Source organism: Stegodyphus dumicola, chromosome 3 (genome assembly GCF_044657685.1).
Source record: "Stegodyphus dumicola isolate Sdum_Otavi_A_Nest chromosome 3, ASM4465768v1".
Classification (NCBI taxonomy): Eukaryota; Metazoa; Arthropoda; class Arachnida; order Araneae; family Eresidae; genus Stegodyphus; species Stegodyphus dumicola.
The window spans coordinates 169,316,391-169,339,071 of record NC_140770.1 but is presented as its reverse complement, the minus strand read 5'-3'; the positions used below and the strand labels follow the sequence as shown (position 1 = coordinate 169,339,071).

The window sequence follows — 22,681 nt, the reverse complement described above, 5'->3', positions numbered from 1 at the left end:
CTCGCCATATATTTAGAGTGCCCCGATGCTATATATTTACAAACATTCATGCCTTCTCCAGGATTTGAAACCGGGCCCTTCTGTATACCACCTAACTCTCCTAACCACTATACTGTCTAGGCTCTCCTAACCACTATACTGTCTAGGTGATTTCTGACAATTGTAATTTTGCAAATTAAGCTCCAGATGCTAAAGATTTCCAGTCGCATTTCTGCAGTACAACAGCAAGCATGCGATCCCCTCATCACTAACTGCAGCTCATTGCACTTGCACTAATACTTTACCCAAATACCTAGGATGGCAGAATGTTATCTTCGACTATGAATTCCATTCTGCCTGAGTTTCAACAATGAGAAATTATATATGCAGCAGTGACATGGTAAATTAAGCAATTCAATCAAACGTGTCAAAAGTACATAGCTCAAATACAAGCCATGATTATCTGGATAGCTATAAGATATTCAATCCATACTCACTGCATACACTGATGGCAATTTAACAGCTGCTAGATACATTTGAGAGATTTTAGAAACTGTGCTAGTCTCCTTCACAATTGGTGAGAGCAACGCCGTGTTTCAGTAGTAAAATGAATGTCTGTATTTGGAAAACATCTCATGGGAATATCTTTCAGTAGTACATTGATGTTACAATGGCTTGTCAGATCTCAAGATCTGTCACCAGTTTAAAATCACTGAACATGATCTATGTAATATGTTCAATAATGCGCAAACTGATGTCATAAAAACATTTTATAAAATTAAGTATATTAGTCTTATCACCTTCAAAATACACCCCATTTGTAGCCATACACTTGTACCATCTCTGCATAGATTGTTGAAAACATTCCTGGAAGGTCTTCAGGAGTCAGGCTCTTCAAATACTATGTCATTTTATGTTTTACCATCTCCACATTGTCCGAGACGGCCTCACATTGCCCCCACATGACAGTTTTACATTTCGGAAAAGGAAAAGAAATCTCAGATGGCTAAATCTAGTGAGTAGGGAGGGTGATCTAATGTTGAGATCAAATTACGCATACAAGCACTGATGGATGTGAAGGTGCATTATAATGATGCAGCAGCCACTCTTCACCTCCGCACAAATTTGGTTGCAGTCGACATAAACGATCACTCAGACGCTTGAGAACCATCACCTTCAACTCGACTTCGTATTTGTACAACCATGTTTCATCACAAGTGATGATTCTTTCAAGGAAACCGGAAGTCTGAAGAGAGTTTTTCTAGTAGGTGCAGCATTCCGTCCTTTTCAATTTTTAGTGTTAGCAACACTAGAACAATTTTTGCACACAATTTTCTCAACTCCATATGTTCTCTTAAAATCATGTACACACATGATTTTTTTAATTCATTTGGTCAGCAATCATAATGACAGCTAATCGATGATCGGAAGCCCAAGAGACCACACAAATTCAATGTTGTCTTCAACACAGAAGGTCGACCGTCGTCCTGGCCTTGCCTCATCCTTGAAGTCTTCACCGTCTTCCTTGAAATGCTTGATCCACTTCTAAAGAGCTGTTTGCTTTAGTGTGTTATTTCCATAAATAGCCCTCAAGATTTCAAGAATTTCCCGAGAGCTTTTTTTAAGTTTCACCAAGAATTTGATGTTGGTTCATTGTTCATTAAAATCCATCGTCGATAAGGAAAAAAAAAAAAAAAAAAGAGACCCCCCTCCCCAAGGCAAAAAAACCTCTAGGGCTCCCTGCTAACATAGCAACAAATGCACATGGCTTAACTTCAATTTAAGGTCACACTACTAGTACAATTAGCGTATTTTTTTGGGAGACTATGTATATGCTCAAAAATCACTATCAAGTAACAGCAAAATATTTTCGGTGGGTAGAGCAAGCATAAGGAGCAATAACCAGAGACACTATATAACATTTGCACCTTTAATACAATGATGGGTAGCAAAATATACTGCAAATGAAAGAGAAGCCATTTCATAGCAGTATAATGATGAATTCATTGTTGCTCTCCCACAAGAAATAATTTATTTTCGCAAAAAAAAAAAAAAAAAAAAAAAAAAAAAAAACTTATGTCTATTAAGGAGAATCACAAAATCACAATGTTCCTTCCAGGTATTGCAGTTTCAGTTTTGCTCATGTATATGAAGATACTTTATCACTGAACCTTCAATTTTATGTCAAACGAAAACCTGTTTACTATACTTTAATTGGTGTTAATTTAATCCTTGTCTTTAAGAACAGTATCATGTATCCAATTCATATACACTGAAGTGGCACTGAATTAGGGCTAGCTAGTCAATAACGAGTTGGGCCTCCTCTGGCCTTTATAATGGCTTTCAAACAATGAAGTTTCTTAAATTATTAAATAAATAATAAAAATAAAGTTATTCTATGGGAATGGCTTGCCAAACATCGGATAGAGCTGTCTATAATTTAGTAAGAGTCGCTAGTATTGTGTGATGAGGTTTCCAACCTTTTTCCAAAACGTCCGAAAGATGCTCAATAGAATTTAAGTCAGGGCTTTCAAGTAGCCAGTTTATGACAGAGAAGTTAGAAGAACGCTCATCCAACCAGGCAGTAGTCCGAAAAGCAGGTCGTTTCGACGCCATATTTTTTTTTGTATTTTTATTTATTTTTAGAATAAATATGAAGTAATATAAATAAGTAATATGACTGATTTTTATTTATTGAATTAGTGATTGTTTGCATGCATTTTTGAAATAAATATATGTGTGTATATGTGTGAAAGTGTTCTAGATTTTTGTTTGCGTCCCAGATTAGTGAGAAACCCCCTCGCCAACATCAAGGACCCGGGACATGAAGGAGGGTTTTTTTTTTTTTTTTTTATTTATTTATTTCACAAACAGCATCAAAAAGGCAAAATACACAAATGGTAAATAAACACATGGTTACAAAGTAGTTATATTATATTGCAGACTAATATAATTACAGATAAATAAGATTCGAAATAAATAAGATTACATCACAGAACTGTTATTATACTAATCCATCGATATATTATGCACCACACCTTTCAGGTATTCCATTATTTCTCGATTTTCAAAATCTTCAACTATGACTTGAAATCTCATATCAGCTTGCAGATACCTATTCCGCTTGTGCGGCGGTTCATCTCCACCTGAAAATTGTTTGTACCATTGATCAATTGATTTTTGAACATGCCTGAGACCATCTATGAATTCCCATTAAGTGGGGTGTAAAACATCAAATGATGATGACACCAAATTTATTTGAATGATGATGCAAACTTATTCTAAAAATAAATAAAAATACAAAAAGTATGGCGTCAAACAAAAGCAAAGAAAGTATGGTGTCGAATTGACCCCGCGTCCAAACGACCTCGTGTCGAATCGACCACGCGTCGCAACGCTGGCGTCGATCCGTTGGCATCGAACTGACCTGTACTGGGCAGTAGTCAACCGGGACCTGCGAGAGGTTCAATTATCTTGCTGGGATACTCCATTTCTGTGTGAATGACAGGACAACATAAATGGATGGTGATGATCACCCAGCAACTCTATGTACCAAATCATATTGAGAGAGGTTGGTACAAGTACCAAAGATTCCAAACACTGCCAAGAAAAAACATTCCAGACTATGATTAAGTCTCCATGGCCTTGTACAGTTCCAATCTGCCATACAGGGTTCATGGCTTCATGAGTCTGACGCCATATTCTCAGCCTCCCATAGGTATTAATTAGTCAGAATCGAGACTCACCAATTCTTGCTACCCCTTTTAAGTCCACTAGAGTCTATTCTCTGTATTCTCTTGCCCAGGCAAGAAGTGAAGCTCAATGGCATGTATTTAGCAAAGGTGCTCTCGTGGGTCTACGGCTTCTGAAGCCCATATGGTGAAGCGAGCATTGCACGAACCTTTTACTGACTGTACGACTGTCACCCTGATTCAGCTGGGTGGTAATTTGAGCTAATGTTTGGCTTCATTGACTATTTTGACTATTTGCAAGATGGATAGTTCTTTTCCCCACCATCCGTGTATTCTCGGTATACTCTTGACACTGTCAACCATGAAAATCTTAGCCCGCTGAGGATTTTGGAAATTAAACTGCCCATGAGTCGAGTGCCTACTATCTGTCCGAGATTGAAGCTGTCTAAATCAGAAGTGTTACCCATACTGGCAATTGAAATGAGTGATTAACAACAACCATAGTACTAGCTGTATGTGCATTTACTACAACTTACTGACGTGAGCACAGATGCTGCGCAGCACTATAAGATTTGCATTGCCATGTCTATCCCTAATTCAGTGGCACTTCAGTGTACAAGAGGCTGTATGCAGATCTTTACATTTTCTTTGACAAATTTCTTGAAAAACGCAGGGTTGTCAATAATACATTGTTTGAAGAAAATACTAGATATTTGAATTAAAAAGAATTAAACAAGGTATTTATTCAATTCTGATCAGAATAAAATTATATAAATGAAAAGAAATGGATGAGGAAACTTACTGCAATTTTAAGGAGGACAGTTTTGACAGAACTCCATTTATCATTCCGTCTGTCAATGACTAGAACAAAACCCCTATCAGCATCTTGCATTCTAAAATGAATTTCGTTTACAATATTAAAATAGTCACAGAACTATACATGTTTCTTCTGGATTTACATGGTGCATGTAAATCCCTAAGGAACATTTTCACAAAGACGCAAAATAATATATATTAAATTTTTACAGCAAAAAAGGGTTAAGAGAACAAATATACTAAAGCAAGTCTTTAATAAAAGTCAAATGGCATAAAGAAGGAAATACATGAATTTGTATTATTTGCATTAGAAATTAGATATTTTTTATGCGGTATACAAAAATTTCTAACAAGAGCAGCAGCGAAAGACAAAAATTAATATCTTGATTTCTTCCAAAAGTTATTTTTAATTTGAAGAATTTTTTCATTTGAACGTTTTATTTTTGAAGAAAATTTCTGCTCATTAACATTTAGAAACTAATATTTTTTATCATTTTTCAAAATGACTTTCTTTCAACTATCATGGAACACTGATTAAAGTAATATGATAATTTACAATGAAAGAAACCACAGTAACAGACATGATTGATAGTTCTTCATACTTACGATGGAACACTAGTTAAATACAGCATTAACTTTTTATATTCTTCATCAGAGAGGGTGAGAAACTCTACAGATGAATCAGGAAAAGTTATGATAGGAAATCCATCTAAAGTCTTTCCTCCTGCATAAAAGGAAACAAACCATACATTTTTCAATAAAGTTCTTAGATTTAAGCTTACAGAAAATTTTCTTTTTATGTAAAACGGAGAAATATGGTAAAAATTATGCATTTCGTAAATCGGCATCAGAGATCATTCTAAAAATAAAATATGTTTACCTGTTATAATTGCATATCTGCTTTGCAGTAAATGAGCAACATCTTGCACAGACAGCGAAGAACTGTTTTCTTCCATGGTTTCATCTAGGGGAAAAAAATGCAAAAATAAATCATCACTGCGAAATACTCTCTCGTTTAGTTCAGCTATAAAATCTTATGAAAAAATATAAAAATATAACCAAGGAAGAACATTAAATCCGAAAACGATATTTTTCAACTTAATTTATTCTCATATTCAATATTTTATGAAACGATCAGTTAAATCGTTTAAAAATATCAAAATTAAAAATGACTATAATTTGTTTCTTACAAATTTATTTTGAATCTGATATAACCATATATAAAGATAAAAAATCTGATGCGGACACATAACTTCCTTGTATGGCCTATTAAATTATACGCATTTTTTGCTGCACTTCATTTAAATTTATTTCCTCGAACTTCATTAGGAATATATTTCCTCATTCAATGAATTCAGTTATCACTTCTCGGCAAGGCAAAAATACATAACACCATCAAAATATTTTCATTAAGAATTGAAAAGTATAGAAAAACATATAACACCGAATACAGTTAAAACAATTAACAAAATCCGATGTGTACACGATTAAAATTAGAGTTTCTATGCAAATCCAAGCAATTCGGCCAGCGGCCAAAAAGGCAGACTTTTCAGTGCACAAAATTGAAAGTCTGCTTTTAGTCCTACTCAGTAAAAAGACCCTGATGGTGAAGAAACTGACTTCATTCACTATTCTACTAAGTTCCAAATGTAAACAAATATGACTGCTAAGTTAGGATTAGCCGCATTTAAAGCAACATTTAAATTATTAACAACTCTACAACTACTGCATGCAGATTAATTAAAGGCATACCAACTTTAACCCAAACATAAGAACAATATAATTCAATCATTTAAAGCAAAAAATGCGCAATTTACTAAGATATAAGAATTTTAAAAAACTGAGCTCACCGACCCGAGTGGGTACATGTGTATATATTTATATACTTTTGGTGGGACCGATTGCAACCAAAAAAGGAGTCGTACAACTACATGTTATCTCATAAGACAAAATTTCAACGCTCTGAGGCCACTCGTTTTTGAGTTACGCGAGATACATACATACGTACGTACAAACCTCACGAAAAAATCTCCTCTGAATACATTTTTAATCCATTTTGCAATTTTTTTTTGGGGGGGGGAATAGTCCTTTACTCTGTCTGTACTTACAGATGTCACACAAAAATATTGTTTAAATTGTTTCGAGAATGTTGGAAATTGATATTTTCGCTGAAATATGATATTCGAAATTTTTCTCGGTTGCAATACTTCCTTTACTTCGTACGAGGAAATAAAAATCGCATTAATACTCTTGATCAAGCATATTTGTCAGATTTTTCCAAATGGATTGAGATCAGTAAGATCAAAAGCTGACACATGTTCATCAAATTTCAAAGTTGCATTTTCAGTAGGTTCTGTTTATTGAGCAGATATTCTACACCACTACACCAAAAGGCAACAGTATAGCATTTCATTTATAACTCGCTTTCATTCACTAACTTCATGATATTAATATGTCGTCTTTCTTAATATTATAAGTAATGTGTTAAATATAAACCTCTTGTAGCTTGCAGTTGTATATAATGAGAAAAATATTGTTGACGTTTTCCCCTGCTAAATTTGATCACAGTGGTTGGCCTCATAATCGTTTCTCCAAGATGGCGATTTCCGTAAGTAGGTACTCACAAATTGCCTGGATCATGAGCAACCGGGACACCTTTCTGTTTGAAAGATTCTTTGATTAAAACCATCCAGTCATAAGTGATTTGTCTCCTGTTAATACCAAACAAGTTTTAATACATATCCATGTCTTCTGCGTTTAATTTCTGCTAAAGAGTTAAGTACCTGAGATTAATTTCTTATTCAATTTTAATCATTTTCGGAAAATTTTACTTAAGTTCCTAATAATTTAATGGAAAAACATGGAATAAACCTACTGTATGTATCCTACTATTTATATATGCTATGAATGGTACATTTGGTATTTGAATAGCATGTACGCAATTTCTTTCTTCCAACTTTAACATCTATCAGGTGGTCAACCTACTGCGTGCCTTCCTAATAAAGTGACTACCGCTTCCAACCTTAGTATCGGTAACCGCCTATAATGATTAGAGCCCGACATTGGGAGGAAAAAAAAATCTTTACACATATTGTTTTAAGCTTCTTAACTACTTTGTTTACTAGCCTATCAGTTAAATACAATAAGAGAGATACCTTTTTAAGGAATGGTAACTCATAATTTTCTTAAAAAACTCTTTTTTTCATTATAAAAAGTAGTGTCTATTATGGAAGAGATGGCACTTCATTGAAGATACCATAAATACTGGAAGTGAGTCAAGTGCTCATAATATCCTATTGTAATGTGTACCGTAAGGAAAAAGAGAATCGAATGACATTCCAATGCTGCAATTATTTAGCCCTTCCTGGATTCGAATAAACTCATATTCCGGAGAGAATGGAGTAAAACAACGGACTGCACGGACTCTGGGTCCGACCTCCGTCAAAAATAGTTTGAATTTCCAATTATAAAGTGGTCCGAAATAAATTTGTAATATGAGAAGACTTAAACAGTGACCCTTCTCTTGTCTGGAAGGTCAAGAGGGCTAAATTTCATCAAGATTGGAATAAAACTGTAGATTTGTATGAATTAATTGCAAATAACAAAGAAATAGATACTTTTTTAGTTAATTTTTATAGTCTTGATAGTTCATTTTTAATAAAATCAAAGAAGCATCCTGAAATACAGGGTGATTCAGAATTCATCATCAATAGGGTAGACAGAAAATAGGAAAAGAAGGAGATTTCGCATAGGAAAGTATGGGCGCAGACGAACGCATTGTGGTGTAGAGGGCGCTGTGTGTAAACAACTTCCATACATAAGCACAACTGTTTGAGTCGTCATTTGACTATAGGTGACTTTGCAGAAGTAACATGAACCGGTATACGTGGAATGAACTTACAGATATACATGTAAATGCCAGGCATGTTCCAGAAGGTCCGGTTGTCGATGCAACGCCGTTGTGAGTCATGCATTCTAGCACATGGTCAGCAGTTCGAGCACCTCTTGTAAGTCTGTAAAACTGATGCAAAGAAATGTTACATGTAAGATAATAAATGTTTTTTACCCTTACTACTTCCTTCTTATGTGTTCTTTCCATCATTGAAGTGGGATCATTTGGCCCTACTATGGCATATGCGCCCATGCATTCCTATGTGAAATCTCCTTTTTTTTCCTATTCCCTACCTGCCCATCAAATACTGATGATGAATTCTAAATCACCCTGTATATACAGTACTTCCTGATTAAGTGACTTGATGTACTGCGGTTTCAGATATAATAGCTGGAGAAAAAAAAATAGTCAAAATTAAGGATATGAACGCAACATAAGACGTAAATAGGCGGAATGAGATTGCGATGGATGTAGATAAGAATTCAAACACAGTTTGAGATATCACAGTCTAAGAGTTCTTCAGTCTTCATTCTTGAATTCTTTCTTAAATTTTCTGCCATACATTTCCATTTAATTGCAATCATTTCCAATTTCTGTCATGATGATACTCGGCGCTACCTTCGAATTGCATCTCACTTCCTTACGAACTCTTTCTCAACACCTTATGGACTTTGCTATGAGATACTCCCGCTTCGGTATTTTAATTTTATGCTACTAAGAAACGGTATATTCTTCATCAACGTGTTCGACCCAGGATGAGGCTTTCATAGCCTAGGCGTCTGCATCAGTGTAAACTAATACACCAGCAAAGGAGTTCTTCAGTAAAGTTCCCATGAGGCATTCACAAAATCAAAATGGTCTTACCACTTGACATGCAAGCACACAGAGTAAGTGGGATAATTACAGGCAATGTTGATACGGACGGATATGCTAGGATACAATATTATAGAAAATACAAAATAATAAATACAAACTGCAGAAGCATAACCTCGATTACGAGTGATGCACTACTAGTGTTTAATATGGCCACTGGCCTTTTGGCATTATCTGGAGAACAGTACTGATAATTATAAATTAGGATAATAGAATGACCATTTTCTCTGAGACGTTTATGAAAGTTGCGCGTTAGCTTTTAACAGACAGCGCGCCGTTGAGGAACACCCAGTTATTACTGAATTTTATTGTTCGGAACATACCACGGATTGTCGGGGATTTGTATTAAAGTTTTGGGATCTTGTAATTGTTTCTGTTGGTAAGGCATTTGAATAGATACCTTAATTCCGTTCTTTATTAACACCTCCGTAGACGTGTAACATAAACAAGAACGTTTAGCCTTAGTCCTGAGCGAACCAACTCTGCATCTCCCTAGCCTTTGTCTCAATTCAAAGAAAGAATCTTTTCATAACTATTTGGAAGAGCTGGCGTAATGGCGATCGAGGCGAATTTTCGAAGTGGTCGTGGCGGTGGTGGTGGTGGGGAACCCTTCAGGTTAAGGTCCAAAGTATATTTACTATTTCTTTAGAATTATATGGGGCCCCTTGGAACGCTAGGCTTCTCATGATTGCAACTTAGCGCGACCCCATAAATTCGCCTCTGATGACTTTTCCCGCTAACATCAGGATATTATACAAAATAATCTTCCCTCAAATGGATATCTCCGCCCCTTTTGACAAACCTTTCTTTGTCCTATGATAGAAGAATGAAACAGAAACAAAAAAAGGGCATTTCTTTATTAAGGACCAATGACCTAAGTCGGAATAAAGACTCAAGGATATGGCTTCAGAAATAAGTAACTTGAAATCGATAAAATCGCCGTACATGTTGCAGTAATTGGATAGAACAGAAACAAGAGCAAACATGAAGGTTGTTTACTTTAAATACTACTTAGTTTTGCAATGACACCATTTCTAAATGAATTAATAAAAAGGGAAATAATACAACGTTAAAAAAGCAGGATTTCTCAGACTAGCGTCCACGGAATAATAAGAACGCGATTTTAAATTACAAATGCAAGAACAAAAGAAATATTTACTTCACTACATCTACTATTTGTTAAGAAGCGAAATTAAAAAATATATCCAAACGGTTCCACCCCCCCCCCATATTTCTCATACCTCAATAACAAATCTCACGTATAAAAAAATAAATATGGCGGACTTTGCTTTTCCCGAAAAGGAATTCTGGGTAAGAAATTGATGTTCATATGAGAAATATGCCCACCAGTGGCCGAGCGTCCCTTACACTGGTAGTTCGGTTCCAGGTACGAATCCCGCGAACGTGTTGGCTGCATGAGCGTTTTCGAGGTATCCCATTTGTAATGTATTATTACAAGCCAATTTCCCTTACAAAGTCCTCCACAAAAGCATCCCTCCCTTCCGTATAGTGCCTTAGGGCGGAATAGTAAATGATAATAATAATATGTGAAAAATGGTACATAAACTATTAGACATTCAACTAACTCTAAAAACATTTAAACAATTTTCTGTTCGTAAAATAGTCTCTTATAAAAAGATTTCAAAGAAGGCATTAACATTAAATTATTTTACAAGGTAGAATACTATGGAGACAATTTGGAAATGCAGAGAAAATTAATAATCAAATAAAGAGCTAATTTTTCTAAATTTTTAATAAATAATTTAGAAAAAAAAAAAAAGATTAGGTACTTTGTTTAACTGAAAGTATGAAATAATTTAAAAGATGTAACAGAATGCTTTATAAAATGCTTTTAAAAACTCAAATAATAAGAGTGAGGTAGCTACTTTGTATGCAGTCAAAATACTTTTCATTTTGAAAATAACAAAGGATGAATTCAGCAAAGTTTATTTAAAACAGAATTGTGAACTAAGAATCGATTACACTTGTTTAAAACAGGATACGTAAGAGAACTTTTGGTCGTTAAAAGTTTTATTTGAAGAAAAAGAGAGAGAGAGAGAGTGGATTAGAATGATTATCTCTAATTATATTAAAAAAATAAATATTAAAATAAACAGGTAATCTCAAAATTTTACGTTTCTGCATATACTAATTTAGCATTATGAATGAAAACTTTATTATGTAAAATATTACACGAAAAAGTAAATTTTTAATTCTTTTCTAAATACCAGCTTTTGTTTCTCTGATATGTGCATAATATTAAATGATCATAAAGCCCATCAGTGGCCAAGCGGTAGAACCGCTGAACAATTAAATCCCGGCGAACGAACCGGCTGCTTACGGATTCTTCCCATATGTGATATGAATATGAGTCAGTTTCCCTTAAAAAGTCCACCCCAAAGGCATCTCTTACCTTAGGCAAATAACACTTACGTGTTTTGACGTACTCTTAATTATCAAATTAAAGAATAAAACAATTTTTTTTCTTTAACTATTTGCATGCTTACGTCTTCTTTGCTCAAATATATTATTAAAATATTTACTTAATAAAATCAATAAAAATATAACTAAAGAACTATGATTATTTTAGTATTCATCTTCACAAAGTTAAACTGAATTTAAGGGGGCTCATACACCTTAAACCCCTTATGATCTTCGAATATGTGACTGAATTGGGATATTATTTTAAAAGCAATTACTTCCAACTTTTTACAGCTGACTACATAATATAGCTAGCTGCTTTGGAAACTAGTAACCAGAAAGTTTATGTTGCCACAAATATTTTTTGAAATTTAATTCGCTTTGTGACAAAATTTTTCGTCATGTTTCCACCATGCGCGCATGATATTTTAAAAATGGCTAATGGTACATATTTGAAATTTGATGGAATTCTTTATATGGGCACTATTTTCTAACTGAACCAAAAATCTGATGAATATTTTAATATTAAAAAATTTCATGCACGAAAATATTACATATTTTTTTAATAAAATACATTTTATAAACTCCACCGCCCCCCCCCCCAAAAAAAAATTAACATGAAATTCTTAGAATTTTTGGTTTACAGTAGTTTCCAAATGTTATAGAGGCTATATATTAAATATGGAATTGAATTATGCAACAGAATGTTTTAAACTGTGCGCGCAAGGTGGAAACATGACGAAAAATTTTTTCACAAAGAGGATTAAATTATAACAATATTTGTGGCAACACAAACTTTCGATAACTATTTCAGAAAGCAGATATCTATGTAGTCAGGTGTGAAAAGTTGGAAGTAATTGCTTTTAAAATAAATAAGTTATCCCAACTCTTGCAAAAGTCACATATTCGAAGATCTTATGGGTTTTAAGGTGTAAGAGTCCCATTAATTAAAGGACATTAATAAATTTCCACAAATCTTGAGAATGGACTCGAGATTTTTTGAGGTGTACAGAATATAATTTGTGTGGTACTACTTCATTTTCGCACTCCCCGTTATCAAAACGACGCCAAGATTATCGCCAAGTTTAAACTACTTGCATATAGTAGTTTGTGGCTGCCATATCTCCGCGTATCGCATCAAAAGGCTTATCTTTCAGTTAAGGATTTCTGTCATATGAATTCGGAAAGATACGACTCTATAGATTGTCTGGAGCCGTACCTCTTTGCCTTTTGTTTCGCTATTTAACAAGAGATCTTTCCATATTTTGAGGGTAAGCACCCGTTATTGTATCAACAATATTAAATGTGTAATTCACAGTTAAATAAATGTCTGCAACCAGTCTTTTCAAGCTTCTCTGTTTAATAGGCTGGCCAACAATCTGAATACCATACTATCGATCCTTCCACTAAGTGGTCTATAATCGTTGATATCAGTGCTTCCCGATTTGCGGCTCATTCGCACTAAAATTTTATATAACGGTCATACACCATTTAACTGCTGTTTAACCCTTGTTTAGATATGTTAAGATTACCATGTAGCACATTTAAGTCATTTTGTCAAATGGAGGTCTCAGAATACAGTCAAAATAGTAATATTCAATTCTAAACGCTACTATTCGTAACAACCGAATGATCTCAGGGCCATCAGCTGGCAATGAAATGTCATTAAATAAAGTACGGCAACTCAGCTTTTACACTTTTCACCGATTCGCATTTCAGATAAGTTCTTTGACAGTCCGAGGACGAGATTAACAGTTAATATCCTATAATGATGGCTAGATAGTTAAGATGAAACATACGCACTTGGAAAACGGGCACCAGAACACAGAGATAAACTTTAGATGCAATCTGAAAATTCATGGCATTTTCTAATACTAAACTATGTATCTCTAAACCCCAGGCTCTACAAAAGCAGTTTTTTTTTTTTTTTTTTTTTTTTTTAAAGAAACATTACACATCGAAGAATGTCAAATAAAGACTTTTTATTTAGAACATATACAGTGGCTCACGTTTGTTTTTGGACACTTACATCAGTGAGTGTAGAAAGTCTACGTACAGTAAGTGTTATTATCTAAAAATACCTCTTTGATAAAAACTATAAATTCCACAATTAGTAATTATATATGTATAATGAAATATACTTTATTATTTACATGAGTATTATTAATGCATGGAATTTATGATAGTAAATTTCATGCATAATCAGACAACTACAAAACAAAACTAATCCATCATCTTAGGTGTAAAAAGTATTCGCACACTATACTATTTGGCGCATAAAAAGTATTTATACATTTAAACAAATGCAAAATTTTGGTAGCATTTTCTAATTCGTTTAGTGAGTTTCTCGTCGATAACAATAATATTGAATATTTTCATGAATATATTGCCGCCCAACCAGTACAATAGTTACTGCCGTTCCGAAGGGCAAGGGTTCGAATCCCGAAGAAGGTGATGGATGTTTGTAAATGTATAGTGTCCGTGCGGCATGGGGCACTCTAAATCTGCGGCGAACCGAAAGTTCTTTCGAGAGGCTGCTGGTAGGGAAAGAGGGAGGTGGAAGACCCTCGGACCCATCTCCCCGGGGTGCTCTCCATCAAAATTGGGGGCGGAATTGAGCTAAATTGCACTCTCACCTGTAGGGCGCTCAAGGCTTTTGCCAACGACAGGCGTAAACTTACGCTCCTTGCTATAAGGATTCTCGTGGGCTTGGGCTGACTATAGGTCAGACAAGTGAGCATTAACAGCAACAACAACAATGGATATATTTTAATTAATATCTTGTATCCTTTAGTGTGAATAACGACTTCGAGTCTTCTTGGCATCGATTCAATCAAATTTGATGTTACTAAGGGGTAAAGTCTATGGACTCCCACTTCTGTTTAAAAATAGTTAAGTACTTTTTATTAGAAATGTGCTTGGATATAACATTTTTATCAATAGTTCCCCATTAGTTCTCAATGGAATTGAGGTCGGGTGACTGAGAAGGAAATTTCATAAACTTTGGGGGTATTATATAATATTCAGGGTCAGTGGCGTAGCTAGGGTGGGGCAAAGAGGAACAGCAGCATCCAAGGGGCAAAATTGATGTTATGAAATTTTAGAATAAAATGTTTTCCACTCTTGGCACACAGAAAGGGGCGCAAAATCTTCAGTTGTCCTCGGGCGCTGAAAACTCTAGCTACGCTTCTGTTCAGGGTCGTCTATTTTGGGCTGTATGCTTGGGGGACATTATCACGCACGAAAATATATTCATTATCCAAATCCATTTTTGTTGCATTAATTACTTTTCAAAATATCAATGCATAGCAGATGGTTCATGATGCCATTAATGATGACTAAATTACCAACCCCGGAAGCACTCATACAACCCCAAACTAACAGGCCCCTACCTTCCATGTTTCACCTTTTTTTTTTTTTTTTTTTTTTTTTCTGTTTTGTTTGGTAGTAAAATTCCTTGGATGTCTTTCTGCATTTTGTTTCCTCCACACCATTCGTCTCTTGTCCAATCCAAAAATATTGGATTTACCTTCATCCGACAAAATAATATGAAAATACTCTGGGATTCCATTCATGCATTTTTTGGAAGGATAATTGTAACTTCCGATTGCTCTCACTCACAAAGAATTTTCGTCTAGCAACACGATCATGGGAAACCTTGTTTTTTGCATTGCTGCAACTTTAGGAGCATTTACTTTCGGATCTTTCTTCGAAGAAATAAAGAAATCGTCTGCCTACGGATGCAAGTAGGTATGCTCGTCTTGAACGTGCACTAATTTTGCACTGTTCTACAGGTAATAAACTTTTGATTAAACGACTGCACATTTGACTGTGATCTGCTGACTAAAACTGAAATTTCATTGGACGATTTACCGTCTTTACGAAGCTTTAAGATTAATTCTCTTTCGGAAACATTCGTTTCTTTACGTTTACGACCCATATTAAAATTTTACGTTTCTTTTCAGATTTAAAGTTACACTCGGTCATTATATATAACCCACAAGATAAATGACGTCAGTTATCGACGAGAAACTCACTAAACGAATTAGAAAATGCTACCAAAATTTTGCATTTGTTTAAATGTATAAATACTTTTTATGCGCCAATAATTATCCAGTTTTTAGTTTTTCGTATATTTAAAAGCTAATTCAATATCTTTCCCGTATTACTTTTCGCACTCGTATTTGGTAATTTTTTTTTTTTTTTTTAAATTAGTTGTTACCTTTTTCGATAGAATTAGCCCGCCAAAACAACAGTTTCTTTCGTATAACCTCTCTTGTACAAATAATTTCTACACTCCCTATATGTGGATGTAATCCGGGTGTACAGAACACTGAAATTTTAACAATGGCGGCCATCACACTTTTATGATCTTATAAACAACATAGATGCATTCGAACTCTATAAATCTGTCGATACAAATATGGCATTCTAAGGGAAACTGGCTGGTCTACACGTATCACATGGGGAAAACGACGAAAACGCCCATGCAGCCAGCCCGATTTCGGGATTCGGAATGTCGAACCGAACTACCAGTGTTCAGCGACTTTACCGCTCGGCCGCTGGTGGACCTTGATGGCTTTGTGAAGGTCATCTCATAAAGGAAATTGGCTCGTATTTACGTCAAACTTGAGGAAAATCATGAAAACCCCATGATTTCACCGCAGTCGCAGATGTTTAAATCAATAGGTTTATTCACTTCGCCACAGTGGTCCTTTAATCCGGATAATTGGAGTTCTTTTGTATCAATAATCTATTAAAACTGCGGGTGGAAAATCGGGCCACAGATTCTAAATGAGCTTTTTTGCAGAACTCGAAACATTTTTGGAAAACTGAAAAATTATAATTTTAGGAACATACATACATACCCATGCACGCCGCATATGCATCGTCGACAATCTTTTACCCTTAGTTTCGTTCGTCGCAACGCTACCATTGGTAATGGCGCCACCGTTATATAAGATAACCCAGTTTTTAGACACAAAATTTTTAAAGAAAACGTCCGTCTTATACCAAGAAATAGGATATATATTTTCATATATTTCATTATTGAAAGATGATTTATTGATTATATAGAGTTTTTATAAGTGAGTTTTATAAGTGTGTTTTTCGAGCATGTATGCATCACCAAACGGATGAAGGGAGAACGCCCTGCATCCCAATTCACGTTTACTGGGCAAAGAATGTATCATCCAAACGACATATTTTCGAAATTGCTCTCTCAAGTGTGAAATCTTCCTTTAGAAAACATTTAGAGCGAGCACACACTATTGTACCGTGTGGTTAATATGTAAGAGTTAACACACAGGTCTTGAGTCATAAAAGGCTGTTATGATGCTCGGCCCAGTCACATGGTTTTGTTTTGTTTCTTCCCCTCGAATCATAAATAGAATATTCTTTTTAGAATTACAGGTAAAATAGGAAACATCTAAATTGTATACAGTTTGGAAATTTTTAACGATGCTTAAAAACTTATGTACCTTTTTCTTACCGATGTTTCTATGGAAGCAAAACGGATATATAAATTATACGTAACTTTTGAAAAGTAGAAAATAGATGGTACGTTTGTTAAAAGGTATCACATATTTTTACACATAATATAATGATATGATATTAACACTGACGCCATTTCAGCCATGGTTTGGTTTACATGTATATACGTATTATATTCAGTTGATCAACTGGTTGAGCTAGCTACAGCTTGTTGCAGAAGTCTGGTTACTTTTCGGTTGTCCGGAAAGTCATGACGCACTATTTTTTCAAGGTTCTTCTATGTTCCTTCAAAGATCCTTTATTTAAATAAAGACTAATGATCAGTCAATAATATATTGACCATTATTTTGTTTAATAATTTTTACTTTCTTTTAATAAGCTTCGTAATTCCTCATTCACAAAAGAACCCAGCTTTATCGGTGAAGAGCTGAACAAGGTGCTGATTTACGGCCTTATCTGAACTGAATGTTATACCACGAAAGAAGTTTTGAAGGGAGCGAAATAAGTGAATGTCTGAGAGCACAAGACAAAGTACAATGCGCGGGCAACACTTTTCATCCAAACAATAATTTTTGTCAGTGATCAAACTTGTGTGTGGTCTTTTTCCAAGACCTTACCAACGAGCCAATGAATGGGTTCAACTGTGTGTTGTCCCCAACTGGACAGTTTCAACGAATTCATTTTCCAGAAACTTCTAGAACTCATTAATCGTATTGGAACTGCATTATGCGAATCTTTATTGTGAGCAATCTTGATTCTTTTGTGGTTGCCTATCTTTAGGTTAAACATGTATGCATCACCAAACATGACTTAGCACACACTCAGGGAGAAGCTTCTTTGTTAGGAACTAGAAACGATATCATTTGAAACCTTCACACTTCCTTATTCGTTAATGAAAGATGGAGGGACAAACTGCTTTGAATTTTAAATGGAATTTCAGACGCTTAGTTTTTTTAAAGAAACAGGCGAGCGAAGGGCTTGGCATTCTAAGGATTCCCCATGCACGCCGCATATGCATCGTCGACAATCTTTTACCCTTAGTTTCGTTCGCCGCAACGCTACCATTGGTAATGGCGCCACCGTTGTATAAGATACATCCAGTTTTTAGACACGAAATTTTTAAAGAAAAAGTCCGTCTTATATACCAAGAAATAGGATATATATTTTCATATATTTCATTATTGAAAGATGATTTATTGATTATATACAGTTCTTATTACAGTTTAATAGTGACTAACTCGATATGCACTTCTCACTCTATTAGATTAGGTTTATTGTTTCACGATTGTTGGTCTATAAATGGTTTTGTTTGGTTTAATAGATTATGGCAAAGCACTCGAGGGCTATCTGCCTTAAGAGAGGGATGCCTTCGTGGAAGACTTTTTAAGGGAAACTTGCTCGTATACACGTTACACATGGGGAAAACCACGAAAACACCTAGGTAGCCAGACCGTTCACGAGATCCGAACCTCGGACCGAACTACCAGTGTTCAGCGACGTTACCGCTCGGCCGCTGGTGGGCTGGTCTATAAATGATATTATGGATTGAAAAACTAAACCACTGCCACTTGTTGATTTAATCAAAGAAAAGCATGCAAGGGCTATCTACCAAAGAAGGCCTTCATGGTGGACTTTCACAGGAAAAAAAAAAAAAAAAAATCACTTGTATTTATTCTGCCTGTGGCAAACCTCTAGTACAGGCATCAAATGAGTTCTAAAAAGGTGTTGCCTATGACCCTGCCTATTTACTATGCACATTAACAAACCACTCACAAAATTCGCATTTAGTTAATGCAAATTTTAAGCCAATATCTTATTATCAAATAATTATCCATCAAAGATAAGCTTTCCGTAACTTTACCGTAAACCATTGGGAACATCAGCTGACAGATTCAATACACAAAGCCATAGTCGAAAGGATGAAAACCACTAAAGATGGAGATATCTCTTCGTAGTCCATATAACCTAGAACTTGATCCATAAAAAGACAACTAATTTTCTACTTACATCATGATTCGACAGTTACCGGGATTTTATCACAGTAACTTCGTCAGAAAATAACTATTATTTTTCACTAAACAGTTATTTTATGCTTTGGATCTTTACTGTCACTCCTGGTTTCCGTTTTCCCGCCAGAATATAAATGAGGGGAAAGAGAGAGCATTTAAAAGAAGGTTTTAGATTACTTACGTAGAACGTGTTCTGCCTGCTGAAGGCCACGTTACTAGTTTGCTACCTTAAGATCAGCATTCCTGTCTACGGAGTTAATTAATTCCTGTCGATCCTGCTTTTCACACCGATGTAGGTAAAAGGGGGGGGGTAACTTTGGAGTTAAATATTTCTGTGTAGTCTTTTGTTTAATTTCTACTTAATTTAAAATTGAAATTCTTATTTTGATTTTTTAGCCATAAATGCTGGCTGAGTTTGTAAGCACCTAGAGTGTCTTCTGTTCTAATTTTGAGTTTGAAAAATGGGTCTTTTACACCCTTCGATCGCGTTTGTAATAATTTCTTCAAGACTTAGCGATAAGTCTCTAGCCAGTTTTAGTAAAGAATTTAGTTACTGTGCACGATAGCAAAACACATTAAACTCTATAATGTAATTAGTACAGTAAATTAGATGCTTACATCCAAAAACCATTCAGAATACTATATTCTAATCCATGCAATTTTAGGCCAATATTTTATTATAAACTGGCCGTGCGTTGAGGATCATTCTTGCATAGGTTTACCACAATAGCATGGGCACATCACCTTAAAGATTAAATATGCAAAGGCACTGATGCAAGAGCAAAAGCCACTTAACTTGGACTTCTCCAACTTAAACCTATGAAAGAAAGGACCAGACGAACGATTTTCCACTTAAAGCACGTGCTGCCGGTAGTGAATGCTGGAGTATCTTTCCTTTTTTTAATACAGAAGCCTCGGATACAAATATACGCTTTCCCACTGCCCTTAAATCAAGGCCACGAAGTCTATGAAGGCGTCTTGTGATGTCATCCGTGAGGGAAGTGGAAGGGGAGATATTTTTAGGTGATCTCTGTCAGTTCTTTGACACTCGTCGCCAGCTTCTGCCAGCAGCGTCAGGTATGTGCGCATCGTCAGTGAGAACACAGTATAGCATTCACAACATTTACACAGCAGTCTTCTGAAACAAGTGGAAACGTATAAACTAAATTACGTTTCTTTAGGCAAATATATAAACAGCTTGCCAATAATTATCAAGTGGTGTCAATTTATACATTATGACTCCGTTTAACACTATTCTGATTAACGCTGATTCCACACAACATGGGTTTTTCTTATCCTCTTTCCTCATATTTTATAATAAGTAACGAAATAATTAAAACTGATAAATACGATTCATTACAAAGAGGTTGCATTTGAACCTTAAAAAAAAAAAAAAAAAAAAAAAAAAAAAAAAAACTGAAATGTTTCAGATTTTAAATTACGTCCAAAGGGGCGTTTTTTAACATTTTGTGTGTTACCTTTCTTTATTAAATATCATGTTCCTCGCACTTAAACCATAAGATCCAGTGCAACAGCAATATCGCAAAATAGTTTTAAAACGAGCATATCTTTAGAATTTCCGGATACAGAGACTCACGCGCTGGAGATAAAAATGTTTTTTCTGCACAACGTTGCCATTGCTCGCTTTGAAATCCTTGAGTTTGTTAATCAAAAATTCGTCAAAGTTTTAAAAAATAGGAAATCGATCATAAAACAAATTTCAAATTTCAAATTTGGTCTTCCACATGCTCATATTCGTTGGAGGATTACGTTATTCAAAATTCGATGACTCTATGTACCGTTGTTTTATCACAATACGAGAAATATACATACATTTATGCAGATATTTCATTATTTAATTTCTTCAAATATAATGTAGGACTCTAACATTTTGTGGCAACAGTTTGAAAAGTGAACCGACATTTATGAGTCCGACGCAAAATGCCAAAACGAAACTAATAGTCCTTCGGGATTCAAATCCCTTTGGACTAAAAATAAATTTATTTAAAAAAAAAATCTGAAATGTTTCAGATTTTAAATTACGTCCAAAGGGGCGTTTTTTTAACGTTTTGAGTGTTACCTTTATTTATTAAATATCATGTTCTTTGCACTTAAACCATAAAATTCAGTTCAAGAGCAATATCGCAAAATAATGTTAAATTAAGCATATCTTTAGAATTTCCGATATACACAGTCTCGCGAGCTGGAGATAAAAGTATTTTTTTTCTATATAACGTTGCCATTTCTCGCTTTTAAAGCATTGAGTTTCTAAATCAAAAATTCGTTAAAGTTTTACAAAATATAAAATCTATAATAAAACAAATTCCAAATTTGGGATTTCAGATGCCCATATTCGCAGTAGGATTTCGTCATTCAAAATTCGATGGCTCTATGTACCATTGTTTTATCACAATGCGAGAAATAGACAATCATTTATGCAGATTTTTCATTATTTAATTTCTTCAAATATAATGCAGGACTCTAACATTTTGTGGCAACAGTTTGAAAAGTGAACCGACGTTTATGAGTCCGACGCAAAATCGCAAAACGAAAACAATAGTCCTTCAGGGACAAAGCCCCTTTGGACTAAAAAAGAGTTGTAACTGGCTTAGTTTTTGCTATTGACGTTTCGAGAAATTTCAAGTGTCGAAAGTAGTATAAAAATGGGGGTTCTGCGGCAGGTGGATCAGTGGATCAGGGGGCGTGGTCAATGACATCAGAGAGGGCGGGGCCAAAGGCAACGTCATCACACTAGGAGGCGTGGTTTTGAGTGGAGTTGAGTTGTTCGTATACTACTGATTGAGTTGTAGACCTCCTGCTTTTCATTTAAAGTTAGTTTTTTTTAATTTGGCAACAGTGTCATGGCGTCCTCTAGGGACGAAAAAAGAAAATAATGTATTTAGGAATTGCTTATGGCGTCCTCTAGGGACGAAAAAAGAAAATAATTTATTTTAGAAATTTCTATTTTTAAAAAAAATACTCTATTATTCAAAATATAGAATTGAACTCTGAAACAAAATATCTCACCAGCTGAGTAGTTTGAAGATTTTAACCACTAAGCTGACGGGATACATTCAGATTTAGGTAAAAAAGCCTATATAAGAAAATGGAATTTGAATCGACTCATCAATTTATTCTGATACTTTTATCCTTTCTAGTTTTTCATGAAACTTTAACTTATTTCTCAGGTTTTCTGTTTCATAATAACATATTCATTTACTGTCATATTTTTTTAATACTTAACGTCTCTAATTTATTTGTAATATTTTATTTAATTTCCACATACTATTTTTTTCATACCTTTCGTAAATTTCAGAATACCTGATTTTTAACTTATACTTTATATTTCACAAACGTTCCCGCACGTGCTGTTTATTTGTTACATTACTTAATTTTAGATGCAATTTCACACTTTTTTAACATTATAATGTTCAATATATTCTGAATTTTAACTTCATTTACTTTTTTTAAACCATTCTAGTATTCTATACACACTTTAACTTAGT

The 22,681-nt window shown here is 34.7% G+C and overlaps 1 protein-coding gene across 4 annotated transcripts in view; it reads right to left on the bottom strand.

Moving 5' to 3' along the window:
- Positions 1 to 22,681, bottom strand: part of LOC118194573 (guanine nucleotide exchange factor DBS-like) — a 381,336-nt gene that overhangs the window by 92,277 nt on the left and 266,378 nt on the right. For all 4 annotated transcript variants that reach the window (XM_085813601.1, XM_085813600.1, XM_085813602.1 and 1 more), the window contains 3 exons: positions 5,368 to 5,451; positions 5,094 to 5,211; positions 4,474 to 4,564 (listed from right to left, as the gene is read on the bottom strand). In XM_085813601.1, the coding sequence (XP_085669727.1) occupies positions 4,474 to 4,564; positions 5,094 to 5,211; positions 5,368 to 5,451 (293 nt within the window). The remainder of the gene's footprint in view (positions 1 to 4,473; positions 4,565 to 5,093; positions 5,212 to 5,367; positions 5,452 to 22,681) is intronic.